This window comes from Desmodus rotundus, chromosome 7 (genome assembly GCF_022682495.2).
Source record: "Desmodus rotundus isolate HL8 chromosome 7, HLdesRot8A.1, whole genome shotgun sequence".
In the NCBI taxonomy this organism is placed as follows: Eukaryota; Metazoa; Chordata; class Mammalia; order Chiroptera; family Phyllostomidae; genus Desmodus; species Desmodus rotundus.
Window position 1 is genome coordinate 24,098,678 of NC_071393.1, and position 24,418 is coordinate 24,123,095.

Sequence of the window (24,418 nt, forward strand, 5' to 3'; positions counted from 1 at the left end):
GGGATGGTCCTGACGGACATGCGCCGTGACCCGCAGCTGCAGACGGAAGTGCGGGCAGCAATGTCTGCCTCACACTGCAGGGGAGAAAACTAACCCGACCTCAAAGGCTGATCCTAACCTCTCTTTTCCAAGGACAAAGCTTACCTTTTGGAATTCCCAGTCTTTGCTGCTCTTTCGAGAACCCACTGAAAGTAGCTTTCAAGGCTTGAGACATCATTTCTTTGCTGCTTGGAGTTAATAGTGGGACATCCGCACATTCCATATCTGGAAGAAAAAACATACCAATAAAAAAAATAAATAGGTGCTGGATCGTTCTGCAATATATACAAATTTTACACTATTATATTATACACCCAAAACTAATAATACAAGGTCATATGTCAATTATACCTCAATCTAAAAAAACTGAATAGGTAATGAACCACCCATAAACCACAATAGGGCATGAATGGTCTGAGGAAGCCAAACCAAAAAGTAACTGTACAGACATCCTCACAAGGACAGGGAAAACAGAGGGTTCCAGAGTACGCTAAGTCCCTTTAAAAAATTGACTCTTGCCAAGAATGTCCTACACCCTTGACAAAGTATGTTTACTCTTCATGCACAGCTCTACTAACTCACTCGTAGTCCCTATTTATCCTTCATAATTCTCTGAGAGTATTAATGTTACTATGTACTTCCAGTTACCTATGAAAAGGAAATAAGAATATCCACTCATTCAACAATCATTTAGCACTTGCTGTGTGCAAGGAATTAGAGAGACATCAGTAAACAGACGAAAATACCATATTTTTTGGACTATAAGACACACCAGACCATAAGATATACCTAAGTTTTAGAGGAGGAAAATAGGGGCGGGAAAAACCCCACTCCACCGCTGCCCCCCAGCCCCCAACGAGCCAGGTAAGCAACATTTGGACTATAAGATGCACCCCCATTTTCCTCCCAAATTTGGGGGGTATGTCTTATAGTCCAAAAAAATACAGTAATCCCCATCCTCATGGAGCTGGATATTAGATTCTGGCAGGAGATACAGTCCTTAGAAACCTAGGTATACAATTAAACATTCAAAACATTCATAAGGGCTTCAGAGGAGAAGTAAAGGATAATATGTTAAGATGTAACAGGAATTCCAGTTGGTCTGGAGAACTCAGAGAAAGCCTCCCGTAGGAGAAAAGGGATGTTTGACTCGAGATCAAAAAGATACACAGGAGTTTGGAAAAGAAACACACTCTAAACCAACGGTTCTCAAACTGTGGTCCCAGACCAGATTCGTCAGCATCACCTGGAAATGGTTACCGATGCCAAGTCTCAGCCACTCTCCAGACCTCCTGAATCAGAGCCTGTCGAGGGTGGGGCCCAGGAATCTGTGCGTTTAACACAGAATCCCGGTGGTCCTAACGACCACTGGTGTCAGAGGACCGTGACCCTAGAAAGAGGGAGCAGCATAAACGGAGGCCATGGACCGGGGGGAGAGGAAACTTGGCTTATTTTAGTATCAAAAAGATCTGAAGCTGCAGCAGACTGACAGGAGGACAACTGCTTGAGATGAAGCTAAAAAGGTAAAGAAGGGTGTCCCTGGCCAGGTAGCTCAGTTGGTTAGAGCATCGTCGCCATACGTCAAGGTTCCGGGATCGATCCCCAGTCAGGGCACATAAAGAATCAACCAATGGATGCACGAATAAGTGGAACAACAAATCAGTGTTTCCTTTCTCCCTCCCTCTCTCTCTCTCTCAGGAAAATCAATAAAGAATTCCCTAAAACAGGTAAACAAGGAATCCATTAAGGAATTTCTAATTTTATCCTAAGTAGAATACAAAGTCATTGGAAGTTTTATGCGAGGAATGGCATGGCTACATTAAGAAGATCACCTCATGGTGATTCTATTTTTAATTTTTCAAAGTGACTGCATGATTTCAATTCCCACCAACACTGCACACAGATCCCACATCCTTACCAACACTTTCTACTTTCTGGGGCGGGGGAGGGCACTGGGGGGAGGAGAGTAGCCATCCTATTGGAGATGAAGTGTATCACACTCGTTTTGATTTCTATTTCTCTAATGATTAATGATGTAGAGCATTCTATGTGCTTATTGGCCATATTTGTATCTTCTTTGGACAAATGACTATTCAAGCATTTTGCTCATTTCTTCATAGAGTTGTTTGGGGTTTTGGTGGTGGTGGTGGTGGTGGTGGTGAGATTTAGGAGTTTTCTACATACCCAAAAGAGTTGAAAGCAGGGTCTCAAAAGGCTATTTGCACACGTGTGTTCACTGTAGCATTATTCACAATATTAAAAATGGGCAGGCAACCCACGTGTTCACCAGCAGATAAATGGATAAGCAAAAGGTAGCATATACATATACATACAATACAATATTACTCATACAATATGGTATGATTTCCTTCCTTAAAAAGGACGGAAATTCTGACATAGACAACATGGATGAACCTTCACAGAAGCCAGTCACAAGAAGACAAATTCTATGAGGTACTTAGAAGAGTCAAATTCACAGAGGCAGAAAGTAGAATGGTGGCCAGGGCCTGGGGGAAGGGAGGGGGTGAGGAGCTGTTGTCCAACAGGTACAGCGTTTCAGCTTCACAAGAGTTCTTGAGATGGACATGTGGCAATGGGTGTACGGCACTCCACAAAACTGTACACTTAAAAATGGCCAAGGTGGCAAACTTGGTCACATTTCTTTTACCCCATTAAAAAAAAAAAGGAAAAAAATGAAGACGATCACCTTAGCTACCCTGTTCAGGAGAGAACTATAAATGGACGTGGGTGGACTTGTTAAAAAGCTATTGCATCAGCTGTGGTGAGAGATGAGGAGGTTTGGACAATGCAGACACTGTAAGTAAACAAATCTGAGGTGCACATAGGAGGTAGTATCTGTAAAACTTGACTTATGTAGGTATAAAGGAGGAGAGGGTATCAACACCTGCAGATTCACAAAGGGGTTGCCCTTTGCTATACCTGCGTACATCCTTGTCTCCTCTGTGTTCAATGCTTCTTGAACTTGCAGACCATGTTCAAGCAAGAATACATACATATGGCTCAAGTTTAAAATCCTCTGAATTCACCTCAGGCACAGTTTCTCACAAAAAGTTCCTCAGCAAGGAAATGGCTTGAGAATCCCGACTAGCCATCCGTCCTGTGACCTTCAGGCAGCGTCCCATTTCACTGCAGTAAGTCCCCGAGCCCTCTTCTTCAGCCTGTACCTCCAGGGTGTCCTATGAAACTGGCTCACACAGTGGCCAAGTCCCAGGCATGGCTGCGGTAGAAGTTCCTCACCGAGCCATCTCTGAACCCTGGCTGGTCACAGAATTCCATGGGCACACGGAATATGCTATTAGCTGAATGAAACGGACACATACAAGGGAAAAGATGACTTAAAAAAAGGAACAAATGTACTGCTTCTGAACGTCCAAGCGAAGGGTGTTACAAGAAAGAAGGGCAGGCGGCACTCTGCTGCCAAGTGGCCTTGAGCAATGCGGTCCAGCCCCTGCCCTGGAGGCACGGGCTTCCCTGCAGCTGCTCTCCCAGGCCCTGCCAGGGCGCGGGAATCTCAAGTTCCAGGGAGTGGAGAGTTTGCGTTGCCCTGGGACATGCCCAACTAAATCTAGTGGAAAAATCAACATGCCTCCAGGAAGGTTGACAAAATGATGGAAAATCCCAGATTGGGAGCAGGGGAAGAATGGGGGGGGGGCGGATAAAGTGAGGATTATGTAACATCCAGCCCTTCAAACAATGGAGTCATCATCAAATGAGTCACTAAGAAAGATCAACGCTCCCCCTTGGTCCCCGGTCTACACCACCGAGACCAGCTAAGTGGCAGGTCCAGAAATGTCTCCCCTCGGACTAGAAGTCAGTTTTACTTTAGAAAAAGAGACGATTTAACCCAAGAATATTGCATCGGGAAGCAAGGACAGCTATAGCCTCCCCAGCTCCTGGCACAGCCCAAAACACAGAAGTCAATCAACAAATGTCTAGTGAATTCAAAGTTTTCCAAATTTGAATCAACTTTCTCTCCCTCCCGTCCCATCCGACACAAATTCATGAACTTAAACCATGGGGGGTTTGTCTTGTGTGTTTGCTCCCTCCGTTAGATTTATGACGCAATGAGAAGGACTTTCCGGATGGCGGAAACGGGCCAGGACGGCACATGTGGAAAGTACAGGCCAGGCCGAATGGACAAGCAGTGTTTCTGCTGCAAACTCCAACTGAAGAATGAGGTTGGCTAGGAGGCCCCCAGGCATCTTCGAAACAGGACAGCTTGGGGAGTCTGATGTCAGGGTGACGTGAAGGCCAAGGACGACAGCAGAAAGCCTGAGGATGAGGTTTTTTTTCCTGGAGTCTGCTTCCTATAACTTCACGTGGTCTGGCTGCGTGGTCTGGATGGGCCACAGGGGGAGAGGGGGAGTGGCTGACCCTGCTCCACAGAGGTTTCTGCTTCCTGTCAGGGAGCCAGGCTTGCCAAGTTCTCACCTGTTCTCTACCAGGGAAGCAGCTGGAATTACTTTTGCCTGTCCACCTCAGTGCCATCTTTAAAAGCCTGGTCCACAAGCCGCCAGCTGCAGCTGGCTGAGGACTCAGAGTGCTGGATCTCTTGAAAAAGTGCTCACCTCACAACTGGTGGGAGCTCACCCTGCACACCTGGGATACCTGCACTGGGACTTGAGCTCAGGGGAAGGCATATCATGGGCCTGGGACCCAAAGGATTCACACAGGAAAGTCAGAGCTTTATCTACCATTTTTATAAAGGGGGGAAGTTCGGCTAAAAGAAAAAAGTCAAACTTCCTCCGTAAGTGAGTGAAAACTAGCCAGATCATCCTAGTAGCAGTGACACTGCATTTAAATGATGATGAAAACTCACGTTCAAAAGTGGGTATTGACGAAACCCTTATCATGTAAACATGAATGCAAAAATTCCCTCTGTGCTGCTGGTGTGTGAGTGTGGCCGTTCAGCTCGTTACATTGGTCAAAACCAATAATGAAGCCATTACACAGGTGGAGAACCGGGCATGGGAGAGCCCCAACAGGCATCTCTGTTACTCTTACCATCCTTGATCTCATTTCCCATGAGAATGCTTTTGTATTAGACACGAAATATTTCTAATTGTAGGAACAGCGTCTAAAAACTCAATCAGTGCCTCCGCAGACATCACCTAATTGTCTGTTATGGACGGGCACTACAAGGGCCTTTGTGTCCAAGTTCAAGGAACATGTTTGTCTCAAAGAGCTGTAAACCTGACCTGGAAATCTACTACATCAGTCTCGTGGAAACACTGAATACCATGGTGCGCTAGAAACGGGAAACATAAGTACATGAAAAGCATATCCGATTTCTTACTGGCTGATGATTCCCCAGGACCCTAAGTCCAAGTCTATGTTTACAAGAATCACCCTAAGTGTCTGAGAGGTGCCGCACCAAAGCTGGTGACTAAATAACGCTCCTAAACTGTCTTACCAACGCTGCAGCCCTGAGCAGCGAGCAGGTAGCTTTCCTTGAATCAGTAGGCGTACAATGAGCCAGTGGCATTTTGAATGCAGGGAAACATCTGCTTATTTTTCACTGTGGCCTAACCCTGACCAGAAGTCTATACACCCCATGGCTGTTTTAAGTCAAACGGAGAACAAGGGTTTTCAATTCACTTATATGGAACCCCAAGGTCAGGGCTGTTCCATGTCCAAAGAAACTGCCAGGGACATTTCATGTGACTTTTCATACCATTCTTTTAAGTGTTTTTTGAAACTAAACGGCTCACAGATCAACAGGGGGGTGTGTGCTGGGGGAGGGTCCAGACACAGGGCCTCGGTGCCCTGAGACAGACCTCCTGTCATGTTTCACAAACAAATGGCAGGTAACACTGCAGGGTGTGGGATCCCGAGGGTCAGGCACAGAGGGGTGTGCCCGGAGCTAGGGGCTCATGTCAGTCTCAGGCAACTGCTGGGCTGGCCAAACCCTAGCGGGTTGCCATGAGATACTGCTGTGTGTGGTGGTGGTGGTCCCAATCAACGGCAGCAGGAAAGGAACACCGAGAATATATGCCTCCCACCTGAAAACTGCTTCGCAGTCCACCAAGATACTTCCCCTATACAACACCACAATACCCTCACCACATGAGACTTCCGAGGGGCCTGGGAAGGTATCGCAAGGTCCCCGTTTCACAGATGAGGGAACAGAGACTCTCAGAGATCAAGAGCTTGACCTCGAGTCACAGGGCTGGGAGTGGCCTGCCAGGGGCTGGAACCCCATCTTTCAACTCTCAGACCCAAGGTCTTCCTATTCTATTCCATAGCTGCTACCACCAGGAATGGATCAGAAATCCAAGAAAAAACCCTAAAATGTTTACAGCTGAGAGAGAGAAAAAAAACAGGACTTTTATTTATTACTTGAAAGTTAAATACATCTGAGGAAATAATTAAAAACTTAAAACCACTCCTGGATCGAAGAAATCCAGAATTTCATATGGCTAGCCCTATAAAAACCTAATTAAAAGCCATTTACAGAATCGACTGCAATCTCTTCCTTTCTTGGGTAGTGAGTCTTCCTTCCTTTCATACAAAGTGATACAGGTGAAATGACAACCTGGCTTCCTTCCCTGTCTGAGCTCGCCCCTGAGTCACCGTGACGGGCAACCGTGCACATAATATAAGGTTAATTAGTTACATAAAGTCTTACCGAAATACATTTCTTAGAGTGAAAGAAACTTTTCTTGTTCATGCAGGGATTAAAAAAGAACTGTCCCAAATGGGAAGGTAGAGTTCTAAAGACAAGGAAAAAAGACCTAGCGGGACAAACTCTGGGCTTGGCTTGGTTTGTTGGTCCAAATCCCTGGGTCCTTATCTCTGTGTTGCCACTAATGTAATCACACTGGCTAAGTCACCTCATCCACTCATCTCTAAACAGACGTCTGTTAATAGGTAGTGTCTGTATCCCTCATAGGGCTTTAAGGTTTTCATTATGGCAATTTTCAAACATACCCCAAAGTGCAGAGAACGATATAATGAAGCTGTAAAATCCATCAACACCACCGGTTTCCATTTCAACTTCTCCCACAGGCTGAAGAACTAGAAAGCGAATCTCAGACAACGTGTCATTTCAGCCACAAATATTTTATTGTCATGGGGATGTCTCTGAGATAAAGAAGGGTCATAATATGAAAGCTTACAAGAGATAGATAAACTCATGGGAAAAGAAAACGAGGCATCCAATTACGTTCTCCAGGGCTTAGTGTAGGTCAACACATTTCATTCGCTGGCCCACTTGAACCACAGAACTGCTTTTAAAGCTACATTATCACGATCTGGAAGGTGGTGAGGTTGGGTCAGAGAGAGATGCTTTCAAGTCAGGATGGTAAGCTGGCCACTTTGACACCCATGTCCGCCCAGCAGAAAACTGCAGGGATAATTCCTCCCAACTGTTCCTGCCCTCGGGAACCTACGACTGTAACAGGGAGTGTGCAAAAAAACAGCTGGAATTGTGGCAAGTACCCGGAGGGCAGGTGCCTGGTACAAGTCCCGGTGTAGGAAAGAGGCCACCTTTGCTGTTCAGATCAATAGAAATCAGAAAAGGGCTCTGGCCAGTGACTAGGAACTCTGACTCCAGAGTTGACTGTCCCTGGAGAGTTGGTACTGGTCTCTAAGAGGACTTCCCCAGTGAAAATACTAGTGTCTCAGAGGACTGGGAAAGGGAACCTCAAAAACAGTCTCTCTTGCCCTCTCGCTCATGGAAAGGTAGACTGGAACCAGGAATGCAGGGACCTGCAAAAGGGTCCTCTTTGTCCTGTATTCCTGATTCCAAGTCCTGTTTCAGGTCCTAGAACTTGGCAGGCAGGACTTCCAGCCGAGGGGGCTAAAATAACCCAAAGCTTCTGGCTGAGGTTAATGCAAAGAAGGGAAATACGTGTCCCCCCTCAGCCCCTCAGCTCTGTTTTCATAATCTTAATGATGTGGCAGAGCAATAAGGGCCACACTTGGCTCCAGCAAGAACTCAGCAAGAAATGGCCCAGCGCCCTCGTTGGACTAAACAAACAGTCTGTCCATTGCCCCAAATAATGGAGCACACCTTGGGCCTCCAAACACACTCCTATCAGTTAGGGAAACAAGCCCTTCTCTTAATGCCCTACCCCCTCAAAGTCACCAGCCAATAGAAAACAGCACCAAAGAAGGCAGAGAGAAGCTGCCCAGAAAATCCCCAGTTCACCCTCCAGTGACTGATGGACCAATCACACCATCTCGGTTCTGCTACCAGCATATACTGTCACCGGGGAATGCACACTCCTCGGTTACAACGGCCAACACACAGACAGATGTGTCTTCTCAGAGGGAAGCTGCCCCAGGACCAGAGACATGGTCTTCTGGGAGGGAAAGCATGCTCCTAACTGCTCCGGGAAGCCAGCCCCAGGCCCTGCAGCCAGGCCTGGGAAAGAAGCCTGCAGACGGGACTGAGCGCACTGAATGAACATCTGTAGGAAGTGACTTCAGTCCTCTCCCTTCTTCCCTTCATCCACCCCCCACCCCCTCCCCCAAACAGAGTTTGAACGCAGTATTCTCACTGAAGTCCTGAGGACTGGGTGACTCACCAGGCTCACACATGGTTCCAATGAGCCCTTGACCATTACATGGTAGGGGAGCAGGAAAAACAAATGAAAGCGGTTGTAATTCGGCAGCGTTCAGGCCTGCCAGACAAAAGGGGTTGCAGGCATGCTCCCAAATTCGTTCAGGCACCTGACATGCAAAAGCTATTTTTAATCACTGGATTTATTTCTTTCCTACCCGCTTCACCATCCTCCACCTCAGCGAATGTTTCGAAGTCAGAGCAAAGCCCAAATCAACTCCAGGTGTTCAGGGAAACCCAGAGAGGCTCTTCCGCTCCAGGATCCGAGCCAGAAAGCAGAACTGCCCCCTGGGTCCTGCAGCTAAACTTTCTTGCTCTTTCCTTAGAACAGTTCAAACCTCCCACCCTAAACATTGAGCAAATGGCTCGAGGGAGGAAATACCTGAATCAGTGTGCCCTGCGAGAATGACTCCTCACTGAGTGTTTTTTCCAGCGGCTCGGGCCAGGGAGGGTAGGAGAGACAGGTCTCACCGGTCAGCAAGATGAGGCACTACTTCCTCCTCTAGGATTCTCTACCTGCCTTTGCAGTGAGGATTCAACTAAATATGTGTGCCAATGCTAAAGCCCAATACCTAGTAGGTGCTCAGTAAATTGCTGGTGACTGGAACTGAACTGAAAAGTGTCTTGTAAAATAAAAATTTTTAAAAAAAATTGAAGTTTGATTTCACATTGCTTAGGTCCAAAACAAGGAATCTGGCAATTTCCCCAGGTACAACTAAGCAACTGAGAAAATGAAAAAAAAAAAAAAAGCAAAACTCAGATTCTGAAATATAAGTGGAAATGGACATCCCTTGAATCTGGGTCTTTGTCTGAACAGAACACACTAATTTCTTCCCTAGTCTGCATCCTCCAATCTGCTAGAGGGGAAATGCTTTTTGAAGCAACAATCACCTAAAATGTGTGTTCTGCCGTGCACACAGCTCATAGCTACAGGAGCCACAGGACCTAGGAAGCCTTTTAGTGTTAAACACCCTAAGAGTCCCTGTTAGAGTCAAGATGACATGAAACCAAACTGCAATTTTGTGCTCAAAACTCTTTTCTCTATGTGTGGAACCTGCCAAAACGCAAGCCGCCTTTTACCCCACTCATTTACGGGCCCTTACATGAATAACCTCTCACAGAGTTTTAACCACTGATATTAGGATTCCTGCGTGCAAAGCCCACCTCAACGGAGCACTTTAAAGAATAACTTGAAGTTCTGAAGCTTCACTCAAAGTTTCACTCAAAGCCATTTATGGAGTGCTTCCCATGTTTCCAATCATCGCTGCACAGACGATCACAGCTGACTCCCGCCACACCAGGCGTGGTGCAAGTGAGGGTCCGTGGACCGCGTGAGGGACGCACAGAGCCACAGCCAGCCGGTCACTCAGGAGGAAGGCGTGGACCGGGCCCTTCCCACCGAGGCCTGGCAGGAAGCCCCGTGCATCCATCCCGTGGGTCCCTGCCCGACCCTGCACTTCTGAGTGAGGGCAAGCTCCCGGCCCGCAGTGCCTAACATCCTGTTGGTGTCACAGCTCCCGCTACCGCTGGGCTACATACAGGTCAGGCTCTGTCTGATGCCTCCTTCCAGGAGCTGGGGGTTATTGGGTTGGCCAAAGTCATTTTAATGTCGCCGGATTCCCAACTACAATTTTCAGTACTGCTATCTGAGTACAATTTTATATTTTAGAAAATATTTCCTCCCATATTCTAGTATGATCCTGAAAACAACTAGGTTTTTAGCATTATTTTCATCACAGAGGTGGAAATACTACTAAATAAAGTAACCTTTTTATTATTTTGTGAGCCTTAAGGCTCACAAAGGTTACTTTAGTGATTTAACCAGGATGTCCAGCCCAGACCCTCCGGCACTAAAAACCAGGGCGTTCCTAGCCATACCCATTAACGGAGTTAAAAGTGGGGGAGCAGAAATGATGGACACGAGAACATTTCTTCCCACTGTTGCCACCATTTGCATTACAGAGAAAGTTCTTTCTGGACAAGGGGAGCAGCTCGATCCCTGGGACCCTCTGCTGACAGCAGCTGGGACACCGCAGCTCAGGGCTCCACCGAGTATGGGACCCAGAACTCGCCAAATCAGTGCCCACTGGGCACTTGGTCTGGGGCCAAGCCAGGCATGGAGGGGGCTCCTGAGGGTCGGCAGGCAGGCAGGCTGGGCGAGGTGAGGATGAGAGGGCTGTTCACCACGGGCATGGGGAAAATCTGGGCAAACAAATGGAGTGGAGCCCGTTTATTTAGGCTGGAAGAGGTAACGTTTTTCTGCACTTTTGAACTGTTTTCTCAAGGCCTGCCTCTCCCTCCCACGCAGGAAACAAACACAGAGACAGGCCTCTTCCAGAGCGGGCTGCAGTCGCTGCAGGCTGCCGGGGGAAAGCAGCACAGGGGGCAGAGAGCAGGGAGCCGGGTGAGCGGGGCGACCAAGGCAAGCGGGGCAGGGTCCGAGGGGGGGCGGACGGGCGAGGGAGAGGAGGAGGTGGGAAGAGCAGGAGAAGGAAGGATGGCAAAGCAGGAAACAGCAGGGAAATACAGGAAGTAGCAGAGGAAGTGAATACTGGTAAATTTTAAACCAGAATACAGGGACAGGCAGCAGGGGGAGAGGTGGGCTGGGAAGATCCAGTACCCTACTCCCAATTAACGGTGTTCAGAAAGCAGCATTTTTCCATAAATTTTGAAGGGAAATTCTCTCTCGACTTTCTTATTTATTTATACATTATATAAATACATTTTTTTAAACCAAAAAGGGGCCATTTTTTCCAATGGGAAAAGGCCTTGTTTGAGATGAAAGCCAGTCTTCAAAAACCCCTCAGAGGAAGCTAAAACCCCACATGTCTCGGTGCTACAGAAAGAAAAACAAAGTGGACATTCTTCCTGTGTTCTAAGGCTTTTTTATGCAGATGTGTTTTTCTTTTAATAAATAAATCTGGGCAGAGAAGGAAAAGCGCATTCACACACATTCGTCCAGGGCAACTGTCTGTGTCCAACCCAGGGAGACCACAAGAAAAATAAGAATATGTAAGTCCCTTTTCCCTGCAGAGGGACGAATCTCAACATGCCAACCACAAGCACTGAAGCAACACATTCTGCAAACGTAACCCACCCAAGCTTTCCGAATCGACAAAGGACTCTTTGCTAATGAGCAATGATCAGAGGTAGGCCAGGACCAGGGACCCAACCACCACACTCTCTGGAAAAGCCGGTAGAGGTCCTTCCATACAACTCTTCACTTAACATATTCGGTCACTCTCTACGTGCGAGCCACTGAGTTTCACTTGTGGACTGTGATCGTTATTTTTAAATGATGATACACACTGAGTTCAAAATCTGCCTTCTTATGAATTCTATGCATTGGCCATAGTTCTACTGGTTGAAGCTGCACGGTACAACTTTAAAATTTCTTCACCTCCCAGCTTTTCAATCTTTTTACTATTCTCTTTGTCATCAGTTTTGTCCAGGTTTTAAGATTCCTTGATGTCTTCACAATGGCATGGTGTTGGCCATTCCCCCACCCAGAGGCATTCCTGGAAGCCTGTGTTCCTAAAGCAAGCATTCTCAGGTGCGCACCACACTTCTCAGAAGGGAAACGGGGACGCTGGAGCAATCATCCCGCCCCACTCACTCTGGGGGTGCAGAGTAGGGGGGACTTTCCTAACAGCCACCCTGCAAAAGCCACACACGGTGCGCTCCAGGACTCTCACCGCGGGAACTGACATGGAGCCAGGTCCGCACCCACCAACTGAAACTTATTAACCTCAGGCGGAGCTTCACATTTATCTATATTAAACTTCACCTTGTTCTGATCCATGTTTCCATGTGTAGAGATCTTTTTTATATCAGGAATCTGTCCTCATCCTATTAGCTTTGCACTGTCTGCAATTTCCTAAGTAAGCTTTCGGCATCCTTCACCAATCGGAGCTCCTGACAAAAATGGGAAAGAGGCAACGACCAAGCGCCCAGCCCCGGAACAGAACACCAGGGGGCCATGCATCATTCCAACTCTGACAGATTAATCAAGACCCTTTGGGTAGAGCCGCTCAACCAGTTCCAAATCCTCCTTACTTCGCTATCATTGGAGCCACACAGCCTCGTCTTGACCACAAATATGTCATGGAAATACTTGGACAAAAGCTTCACTGGAGTCGGCTCATCTACCCATTGTGGAACCCGTTCTCCCCTCCAGTTACTCCCTAAGCTCCAGATAAGTGCAAGGTGGCTGAGGAACACAGTGTAGCTGGGATTCAGATCTCTGCACAGTGAGAGAAAAACAGAGAAAGAGAGACAAAGAGGGAAGGGGAGGGGGAGAAAGCAGACGCCTCACACTCAAGTGCTACAGCCACTTTGCTTCCAGAAACAATGGGCACTTAGAGAACAATGGCCACAAAGTCTTGGCCTATTTATATCTGCCACTGTGGGTCCCAGACAGGAGGAACTGGAAGTCTGCCCTGTACACACAGCTCCAACTGGACTCGAGCTGGGAGGAAGATGAGGTCACCAAGAATGCTGCCTGCTTAGGAATAGGCTCCCTTTTCTGCTCACATAGTTTCTTCTCAGCCTAAAGGATCTCTTTAGCCAAGTTGCCTACTGCTGAAACACAGCCACGGAGAAGACGGGTCGGTCAGAGCTGTAACCACCGCTCAGCCCAGCCCAAAGCAATTCAGGCCTTCCTCCCCAGAGGTCAAAGGAAGGTGGGGATGTCAGGGAGCACGAACCCAAAGGTGGAGGCCAACTCCTCGGTCCTGTTGGGCCTGTTGGTAGCACATGTTTAGGGCTATATAACAGAGCTTTTCCACGGGAAAGTTCCCTCCTCACTGCTTCGGAGCTATCATAACGAGGCCAAGACCTGAAGCTACAGATTCATGTGCCTCGTGACTCTGTGGGGATCTCTGCCCCCACTTTCTTTCAGCCCCTTGGCACAGGCCCTTCATGACTTTAGAGTGGCAATCAATTTCGACCCCTCCCAACTGTGGTACTGATTTTCTTAATCCTCCTGGAGTCTTCCTGAAGGGGGTGAGCAGTGGTCACATAAGCCGACGACAGACACCAGCCTGACAATGAACAGAGCCTGGGCCAGGGACACAGGTGTGGGGACACAGGAGTGCTCCCTGCAAGCATCACCCTGATGAGTCACCACCAATAGCCCTCAGCGTTAAGGGACAACCGACAGAGTCAACCAGTGCAGCTCCTGGACTCGGTCCAACCTTACCATCTGAAGAGCAAAGCAGGAGTCCCCAAAGACAAGCAATTCGGGGCTTAATACAGACATCCCCTGGGGAGTAACTTCAGTTCCCACTCCTGCCTACAATTCCTGACTCCATTTCCCTCCTTGCTCCTGGAAAACCAACACCAAGTAGGTAGAGAGGACGCTAAATAGCATCAGTTTCTTCCTTTTCATGCACATAGCTTAGGTTATGTTTCACTGAGGCCATCCCAGGTGACGTCACCACATTCAAGGGAACCAGCGGCGAGCACTTCCACGTTTTACAGTTCAAAAGCTGAAGCGCAGAGCACGCATGCGCTGGACACAGCTGGGGCCGATGCAACCAACGCATGGTTAAAGTAACGCACTGTGCTCCTTCCCCACCCCCACACTCTCCACTGACTTCAGAGCACAGGATTCAAAATGTTTAGGGCTCAGCCGTCTATAGGGTGGTCTAATACACATGAATCACCAGTATGACTGAGAGAACCTGGACAAGGCCACACAAGCAAACATTCCTGTGCATCTTTTGCTCTAAGCCGGTGGCCGAGACTGAAACCTTTCCGACTAACTAAAATACACCAAACTATGAAGACCCCAGTGAGCGCAAAGGCCACCTCACCTGGCCTAGTACTTCACTGAAACACACCCCTCTCCCTTGACTCCTCCCCCACCTCCTGCTTCCAACAGGCTCAGCACTCCCTTCTTCCCCCAGGGCCCTGCTGAATGGTCCCAGTGTAATTCGAGAGAGCCACATGGGAGCCACATGGTGGGAGTAGGGAGAAGACAGAGACTCACACTGCCACCCTGAAGCGAGGCTGACATCAGAGACGATGCAAAAATGTCCCGTCCGGAGTGTGTTTGGCAAGTGCCTGAGTCAGCCCTTCTCTAGCCCATCACAGTCTTCAAAACCGCCTGCACACTAGCTAAACACACCAAAACACAATGGCACTGCCCTAACGGGGAACATCTGGGGTTCACAGTATCAGGCGCTACACGCTCAACAACTCATGAAATAAAGGGCCCACTCAGTTCGGTCAATCCAAACTCATGTCCCTAATGAGGAGTCAGAAATCCTGTGGCTTTAAGGGATTTAGGTAATAATTTCAGAGTCCCAGCTCAAGTTTCCTGAGCTGCTGAGGAGGTACTTAGGACTCAGAGAGATGGCAGCAAAGGGATTATGGGTATTCTCCCATTAAGTTCACCACTAAGCCTATCATCTGTGGCTACCACGTATGTCTTAGGCCTACCTAATCTGTCATTTCGGCGCCTGTATCTCTTCACCTTTGGCCATGTTATGGTCTTCACCCCGTGCACCCACCTTGTGTTCACACTTTTTCTGGTCTCTGCTCCTCTGTGCCACCCTCCCCCTGGCCATAGGATGCATGGAGCTTTATCCAGGGCCAAAGCAGGAAGGAGGCATTTACAGAATTTTCTATAAAACTTTAACAGCTCCTTGGAGGGGTGCGCTCTTCACTCTTCATTCATCCTTCTGGGCTACTAGGATGAATGAAGAGCAGGCTCCCTGTGGAGAGGAGGAGGAGCTGGGCTCTGCCGTTGGGCCCACACTGTCCCCAGAACGCAAAGTCAAAGGGACTTAGACATCATCTAGTCCAAATCCCTCTTTTTACCAATAAAGAAAAGGCAGCTCCAGGAGGGAACAGGACCTCGCCCATGGTCACATGGTTACTAATTCTAGACTTCGTGCCTCCCTAGCCCATGTTGTTTCTTTACACTGTTGCTGTTTACTTACTCCTGTCCTCGCTACTATCAAGCGCTGGATCATCACTCTGGACAAACACTACTCCTCCCCGAGTTCCTAAAAGCCACGGAAGAACAACCCATCCAAAGATCTAACAAACAGGACAGGATTTTTCAGCCCCCGCGATGCCACTGGTTCCGACTCCAGGTTAACAGTTCTCGATAACGATGGCCAGGCTCTGCTGCAGCGCTTTCTTTTGAGCAGAGATCCCAGTGGAATCCCAGGGATGGTAAAGCAGGCGGCACCCCTGTGTACAGCAGCTCTAAAATTGGAGGTGCTCTCCCACCCATCCGGAGAGAGTGGAGGCAACAGTACATTTCAGTGATCTACTGATCTTTGTCTTAAAAGCACGGATAGGGGAACAGATCTTCACGTCATTCGAAAGTTCGGCAACTACCTGCGATACTGCAGAGAGGGTAGCGAAGACACAGGGATGGGGGGAGGGGATACAACCAACCCCACCAAAGCCACAACATGAAGTCAGTGGCATGGTCTGTAAGTCCAACCTGCCACATCCAATTAAGGAGGACATGTGTGCAACTCAGAAAGGCCGTGTCCTGAAGCACCACAAGCAGTGCCAGGACCTCATGCAGCAGTATTAGAGTTCGGGGAGCTAAGGGTTCGAGGAAAGATATCCTTAGCTGTGATCTCTTTTTGCCTCTGCAGATTTTTTTCTCTCCTTGCACAATGGGCTTCTCCTAATGGCCCCAAACACCTAGATTTGCACATTCTCACAATCCCACTGTAGCCCAGAGTCTCAGCCACACTGGCCCAGAGCAGACAGCATGGGATTCGGCTCCCAGTGGCAAACGCAAGAGGCTGAGAAGTCGCCAGGGAGACCCAATCTCCAGACCAAGGGGCATGACAGGCCAATGGGTGGAGAGCAATGCCAAAGGGGGAGGGAGCAGAAGCCGCTTTCCATCTGCATACCTGTGTCAGGTAGGAAAGGGAGAGACTGGGGTGCACAGCCCTTGTCCACCCTAATAAATGCCTCTGCCTCATCAGGAGGCCATCAGGAAATTGCAGCCACCACAGCCCCAAACTCTGAACTGAACAGTGTGCCTGCACCTGCTGAAAGCACCCAACACTCTGCCCGGACTCACACTAGCTCACTACACGGTGGCACCTAACCAAGGGAGCCACCAGAATAAATCTGAGCATGACCGGGGAGGGAGAGGGAGGGAAAAGGTCCACAGAGACGGGGAGGTACAGGCAGCTCCCCAAGGCGTGGGCTCAGGACATCAGGCAGAAGGTTGGGGGCTCTCGTCAGGAAACATGGGTCCCCTTCCTTGAGTCCCCTGCTGGATGGCCTCACCCACCTACCTCCCTTTATTCAGAACGAGCCACTGACGGCTAGTGAAGATGGGGTTTCCTCCGAGAGTGATGAGATTGTTGGGATTAGAAATCGCTGAGGGCTGAACAACTCTTGAGAATGTGCCAAAAACCCAGTGGTACACTCCAAAGGGGGGGATTTTGTGTTATATGAACTGTATCTCAATAAAAAAATAAATTTTAAAAAAGAGCTACAGAACCCCTTGCTATGGGCCTAGCAATGTGAATATGTTGGAGACTGGTGGACACGGACCCTCTACCTAGAGGTTCCTTCCAGTGGGGGAAACAAAGCCACAAGAGCCCATGGACAACAGCCACACACCCCCACCCTGTCACGAGCGCTGAGCAGACAGTAAGACAGAGGCTGGGTGGCTTCGTTCCCCGGGAAGGGGGAGGAAAGAGCCTGCCGATGTCCTCAGTGTAGAGGCTGAGGGAGAGGAGGGGTCAGGTGTCAAGGAAAACTCCAATGGCAGATGGATGGCACTAGCGAGAGGGAAGACTGGGAGCAGATGAGACCTCAGCCTGCCACACGGGAGCTCTGTGAGGTGACAGCCAGGCTCCTCCGCTCACAGAAGACTGTGGGAAAGGCTGGCCCATTTCCCGAGACAGACACCTGGCATCTACAACTTCTGGGACCACAGATGGGGGAGCTGAGGGAAGACACAGATTCCGGAAGACCAGCAGAATATTTCAAAATCCCTTCACCTAAAGATGTCCCCAGCAGAGGCTGCCCGAGTACTCCCTTACAGTGACATCGCATTTTTCTTTTTCTACATTTCACATGTGCAGGACAAAGAAGTCTCCATCAAACCTGGCTCTTTCTGGAGATTTCTCTCCCAACCCTTGGGGGTAGACAAAGCAAGGGCAGATAGAACAGGGCTCCAGCAAACAGGGCTTCTGCCAGGCTCCCTGGACGTGAACCAGGAAAGGTGCAGTCACCACACTGTGACCAGAGGGATCTTTTGGAAAATTCTTGTCCAAGAGGGGTGATGAGTTTTGTCCCCTGGAATGCCCCCAAGCAGTTCCGATTGGCCGCCTGGCCCTGACTCAGATGCAGCTCGGCTCCACCCTCACATGAGGAAATAAACTGACCCGGGGAACTGAGGGAGGGCTGGAGGGTACAGGAAAGAGGGGCAGGCGGAGACGGGAATGGGGAGAAGGCAAGGCGAGTGCAGACTCCGGTTCGGGGAACAGACAGACGAAATGGCAAGGCCATTCCCAAGACCGGTGGTACGGTAGAATTCACAAAATATTTCTCTGAGCCTTATTTACACACCACTCCAGTCGAGATGCAGCCCTGCCTTGGCAGCCAGCTCAGGGCTGCTTTAGAATACACTGAATTAGTCACCAGATTAGCAAGTACATTTACACACACTGGCACACAGCTGTTTAAAGACACAGGATCGCCTTTTCTAGGTGCCAGATTCTGGCTGTAAATCAACCATTGCAATTGGCAACTGGCATGCTCCAGAGGTACCCAGATTCTACAAACGTCTTCAATGGCAAAGCACTTTAGGGAATGGCTGCTAGAACTGGGAAGTTCTCACAGGCCTCGGCTGGGAGACAGAAGGGACAGGAGTTTGGAGAAGAAAGACAGGAGAGTGGGCTTTTTCAGGCCTGAGGCTTATTGTCTTCGGGAGTTTGCCAAATGGATTCACGGGCCTGGCCCTTCACAGCACATTGACATGGAAGGCAGCCCGGCTCGGGAAGTGACAACAGGGAGGAGTTCTACCCCTGGTTTGCTGTATCAACGCACAGTTTTCCTCCTAAGCCTCAGATGCCCAAGTCACTCCCAGAAAGTAAAGGTTTCCAGGGCAAAGAGGAGCGAAGTCCAGCAGCTATATCCTGAGATGGACAATTCCAATTAAAGGCCCTGGGGGCACGGCAAGGGATGCTTCAGAGCTGGGGGTGCAGCCGAAGCTCTAACTCAGGCTTGGTAAGTGTACGTGAGAGGAAGAAATTATTATACTGGCCACAGAGCCTGCTCTGGCCCACTTGGTTATGGGGGTGTCAAGTGGAAAATTTTCTGTAACCAGGTTAACAGTAACCACAGTTTTAACAACCACTGAAATAATAACAGCTCTGTCAGCATGAACATTTATTTGTACAAAATACGATGCCCACAAGATAATGACAAAATAACCGTACCCTATGGCCGTGCAAAAAAGTATTTCACAGGAATGATCTCGAATGCTATGGCAGCCCTGTGAGCTCTTTATTACCATTCCCACGGTAAGGATGAGCCTAGGTAGGCTCGGGGAAGTTAAATACTTTACCTAAGGACAAATCAGCTAGCAGAAACCCTGAGTTCACACCCAGGGCTGTCTCACCTCCAGCTCTGCTCTGGTGCCCACAGTGAGGGACGCCTTACAGCCAAAATAATGAGCGAGAGGTTGTGTGGTTCAGGAACCAAGACTGTTCTCTATGGAGCAATCTAGAAGTGAGTCCCTTTGACCTAAAGGTCTCCTCTTATCTGCATGGTAAGATTATGGTAGGAAATTTGTAGCGCAAACAAATCCACCCGACAAGGGTAAGAACCAAGTACCAGTTGCTAAAAACGGTGAATTGCATATAGGGTGTGTTAGCCCAAGAATCTTGAGAAGATCCGCAAATAGAAATCTACTGGTGGCCAATGTGACTGGTTTGTATAGGAGAAGCCAAGTGTGTACCTAGCACCACCTTTTAGACATGTACGCATTAATTCCTTGGAATTGGTTTGTCCATAAGAACACTGAAAATATTCTGTTCTCACAAAGCAAGGCAGCTGGGGACTGGACTCAGCTCCACGCCTCACTGGCCGTCTGCAGCACAACCGTGAGCAGCACAGCTGACCAAACCCTGTGCACCCGCGGCTGGTGGCCAGGGACCAATCTCCGTTCACAAAGCCACTGGCCGTTCTGTTCATCCAGCACCCATCACCCTTTGGAGACCATGCAACCAGCCCGGAATTTCAAATTCCTCCCATCGGCCCATCCACCACAGAACAGTATGGGTTGGGGTAGGAAAAAGCCAGGAAGCTCCTCTAAAAGAGGCCTTCAGAAGCCCAGGAATGAATGAATGAATGAAGAAATACTTTTTAAAAAAATCAAATCAGAGGTTAACTCCAGGTCCACCACGTAGATACTGATTCATTCCGTGCGTGTGTATTCTTCTGCAGACATTCCTGTTACATCAAGTAGCCTCAAGGCCTAGATTTACGTCTCTGAATATCCCCTTCCTGGAGAATTCTCAATATGGCAGGAGCTCTTACTTCATTCCTTAATTTCCCAGTCTGGACAATGGGGGCCAAAGCCCCAATTCGCAACACAAGTTTAGTAAATTTAGCTAGCCACTTTCCGCATATCCATTTTGAATATGGAAATGCACAGTAGAAATTATATGAACTATTTTTTTTGGCTTTCTCTCTATTACACATCCCAAGGGTCGATATTTATAGATACACTGAGTATTTTCTTTCTTACCCTGATAATAATGAGGAGCCTAAAAAGCACACCACACAGAAGAATGTTCCAAAAAACAAAGCCTCTGATGACAATATTAGCAAATTTTCTCTCCAAACAGATTCTAAGTTTGTAGGACTTTGCAATTAGAAAGCTCTAAGTTCAAATTTGTAACTGGAAAGCTCTATGACCTTGGGAAATCATTTGAGCTTTTCCAAGATGCAGTTTCTTATCTTCATAGTTTGTTGCTTGAAGAATGCGACACATTGTTTGAAGAATGCGATTGTTTGTGTGAAGCACCTTGCAAAGTGCCTGGCCCATGGCAGACACTCCATATAAATATGAGTTTCGCTTCTCTCACTCCTCCCAAGTGAATACAGACACATAGAGAGACCAAAAACAAGCACCCAGCCGTTTTGAAGAACATTTGGTTTCCATTAGGAGGCAGGAAAGGTGTAAGATTGAACTCTTGATCTTCTGTGCAATCTAGGATGCATTTCCTGTACACACATGCCTGACTCACTGGAGAGTCTGCATGTATTCATCACCACTCTGGATCATGCCTCTCGCCAGTTCAAGAATTCTCTCAGCATCACCGGTGACTACAGAGTACTTTCTCAATGCGAACGCATTAACTCTCCCGTCTCAAAACAAAAGGCAGCTCCCTCACGGGGAAGCGCCCTTTTTCCAGAATGCAGAGGAGACTCAGAGACTAGCCATCCTCTGGCAGCCCAGAGTAAAAACAGACTCAGGCGTTCTCATTCTCAGCCGGCAATAAAAGGTAAAAAGATGACCACCTCTAGGTGGACCTGCCCAGTTGTCGGCAGAGAAAAGGGTCAAACGATTCACAAGGAGGGCATGAGCCAGAGGCCTGAACCCCCATTTGAGGAGACACACTAAGATTTGCTTTGCAAGCCTGAATTCTCCTGGCATCAAAGTGAGTGCCCAGATTCAAACATGGCAAACTTAAACCTATCATCTCCATTTTTTGCTGCAACCAGGCATACCACCCTCTACTTCTCATCCCCACCTCCTCTTCCCCCGTCATCCAGAGCCCCCAAGGGCACTGCTGGCCCCTTAGAATTAGGCTCACTCCCAAGGAAACGGTAACACGCCAGTAGGGCACCTGTCAGTGTAACAATCTGTGGGTTGGCCTTGGGATGCTCTGGCTTCCAGAACAAACAAAACAAGGGGGGAGAGGACTTACTTTTTCGCCAAGGAGCAATACACTGTATCAGGGGGATAATCTAGTATAACTTTGCTAAACTCTGTGTACCTACCTGGTGCCACAGCACACGCCCGACTCCAAACAGAAACTAACAGGGGGAAACTCCCTCGTCTGTGATTAATTCTTATGTGCTCCTTTGGTGTAATTCTTTCTTTCCCATGGCATGCAGCCTGAAATCCAAAGCTTTGGGGTTTTGTTGTTTTTTTTCTGGAAGTGCTCCTCGAGTTACTGGAGGTCTTACCAGTCATTAAAAGTGGACCTTGTTTGCTAAAAAGAGTAAACTGAGTCACAGAATACCAAAGCCACACACCATATATTTCAACACAAGAAAACAGAGGTAGGACAGAAATGCTTTTCAAAACTGTTAAGACTTAAAAAAAAAAAAGTATTTCTCAAAGTCCAAGGGCAACCTACACCAGAGGGAAATTGCATATTTGTCTAGGAGCCTGTGAAGTAACTCACGTTTTGGTTTTTTTTTTTTTTTACTTCTTGAGAAGGAACTAACTTGCCATCTTAGTTAAAGGCTGGCCAGTACCTCGGCTTCACGGAGAACTCTGCCCCTTTTCCCGATCCTACATCACAGCGATCTGCACAACCCACTCAAAGCTCCACTAATGTGTGTGGGACCAACTACGTATAAAATAAGCAGGGGAAGCCATGTCTAGCAAAAGAGGAAAGGGTGTCTTGTTGACGTTTCTGATCTCAAGCTAATGTTGTTATTGATGATGATTATTATCATTACAGTGAATGTACTATGTACTCATCAAATCAAAGAAACATTTAACATGTGGGTGGCTGAATGGAAACGACAGGGGGTTTGGAGAACCCAGCCTCACACTCTAGCTCGGCCACTTACCGTGTAACCTCGGAAAACAAGCAGCATGGCTGCTCTGCCGTCTTCCTGTTTGTAAACTGTTGACAACTCAAAGGATTACTTGGAGGCTCAAATGGGGCACAGCCAATGTCAAACTGTAAAATGCTACCAGATTATAGCCCAGTGTTAAGTGAACTGGTAAACAGCACCAGCAGACCTTAGTATTTGCCCAGATTCAACAAGCATCCAAATGCATATCTCTGAGCGCTCTGAAGGCAGCAGAGGGGGAACTCTAGAGTTGGCTGTAGCTGGGCTTGAACCTCAACTCCTCTGCGCACCGGCTGTGTGACCTTGGGTCAGCTGTTTAACCTCTCAGTGTCCTCATCTGTGAAGTGGGAATGACACTTAGCTGTTAGGGATTAGGGTAAAGTAATAAGGTTTTGGGCACATTCATAAGTTAACACACTCATAAGACAGCATCCAGTAAGAGAAAAGAAACAAAACAAAAAGGGAAAGGTGAGTGGGTACGAGACGCGCCTACGTTAAGTACCGGTAGTTACATTCTACCCTGTTATCCAGGGCAGTTTTTCTTGTGTGTCCCCAAAGTTGGCATGCTGATCTCAGGTCTCTGCTTCTAGAAGAAAAGGGTAATTGTGATGGACCTTTCTCCAAACATAGAAACAACGTCAAGAACATGATTTTCAGATAACAACTGTGTGTGAGCGGGACACGCTGTCACTGCTGCAGAGAAGCCTTTGAAAAGCTTACCACACCCCAACACACACTTGCAGCTTCCTGTGTGGCTGGGGAAACCAAGGCAGGGGGTATCCTGTCTGCCCAGACTCTGCGGGTGGTCCAGACCTGCTGAAGGGTCACTGGCTGCTGCGCAGACAGCATTCTGTGAGCGGCCAGAAACAAGTGGGTCTGAGCCCCTCCCTCTGTACAAACAGGAGGCAGGGGCCTTGACTCCGTGGGCATGTCAGGAAGAGGCACCAAGGTGGCTTTCAGCAGCATGCATCCCCACTGCAGGAGGGAGCTGTTTATGTAGACAGCGGTGCACTGAGCAGGGGCAGCGTCAATGAAATAAGCTCTCTGCTCAGACCACACGCTCAGCCCTGAGGATGCAGCTGGGGCTGGCTGCCTCACCTCCTGGACCCCTAACCTCCATCTCCTTCCTCCAGACCAGGCCCAGCAGCAGAGCTCCTTTCCGCTGAAACTGTAGCAAAGGCTTATGGAAAAAGGAAGCTGTTTCATGCAGGGGGAGCAAGGGGAAGGCATGACTCCTGGTCCAGCGTCACCCAGGACCAGGTGCCGGTTTCTGTCGCTGTCAGCGAGGCCAGTCACAATTTCTAACATCTCTGTCTACGAAAGGGAACCTACACAGATAGGCTAAAAACTCCCCCCAGGAGGGCTGAACTGTGGTGAACAGAATTTGGGGATTAACAGAATTTGGGGGATAAGGTAGGCTACTTTGCCTGCCACTTGAATGACAGTGTATGCTCTCCGGAAGCCTTAACTGTTTTTAATGTTAGAGTCACAAAATGTCACTGTTAGGAGAAAGCTTACAGGCCGTCTTCTCCAGTTAATTGTTTTGACTGATGAAGAAAGTGAGATCCAAGGTCACAGAAATAAACAGTTGCAAAGCCAGGGCTAGAATCAAGGTCCCCAGACAGCGGTGGGCCCTCAGAGCGGTCTCGCTGCTTACTCTGTACACAGTATCTATTCCCCCTAAGCTGACAGGTCTGTCCTTATAACTCAAGAATCCTCATTGCACTCCATGCAGTTCACTGCTCTTTCAGTGGCAGGAGACAACCTATGCATGATGTACAGAATTAACTTAACTCTTAGGCAAAGAATATCAAACAGAAAAAAAAAAAAGTATAAATACTAGAAGTATAAAAGTCATCACATAGGACCTCTGCTGCCAGAAATCTCCTGCGATGCATTCTCTGAAGGCTATTTTAAAATCAGACTCCACGACACACTCTGATTTTAAAGCATTCAGGGTAAGTAATGAATTAC

The 24,418-nt window shown here is 48.3% G+C and overlaps 1 protein-coding gene across 6 annotated transcripts in view; it reads right to left on the bottom strand.

Moving 5' to 3' along the window:
* The window catches only part of ETS1 (ETS proto-oncogene 1, transcription factor), a 127,280-nt gene that overhangs the window by 31,893 nt on the left and 70,969 nt on the right, over window positions 1-24,418 (bottom strand). For all 6 annotated transcript variants that reach the window (XM_053928283.1, XM_045192770.2, XM_045192771.3 and 3 more), the window contains one exon: window positions 145-264. In XM_053928283.1, the coding sequence (XP_053784258.1) occupies window positions 145-264 (120 nt within the window). The remainder of the gene's footprint in view (window positions 1-144; window positions 265-24,418) is intronic.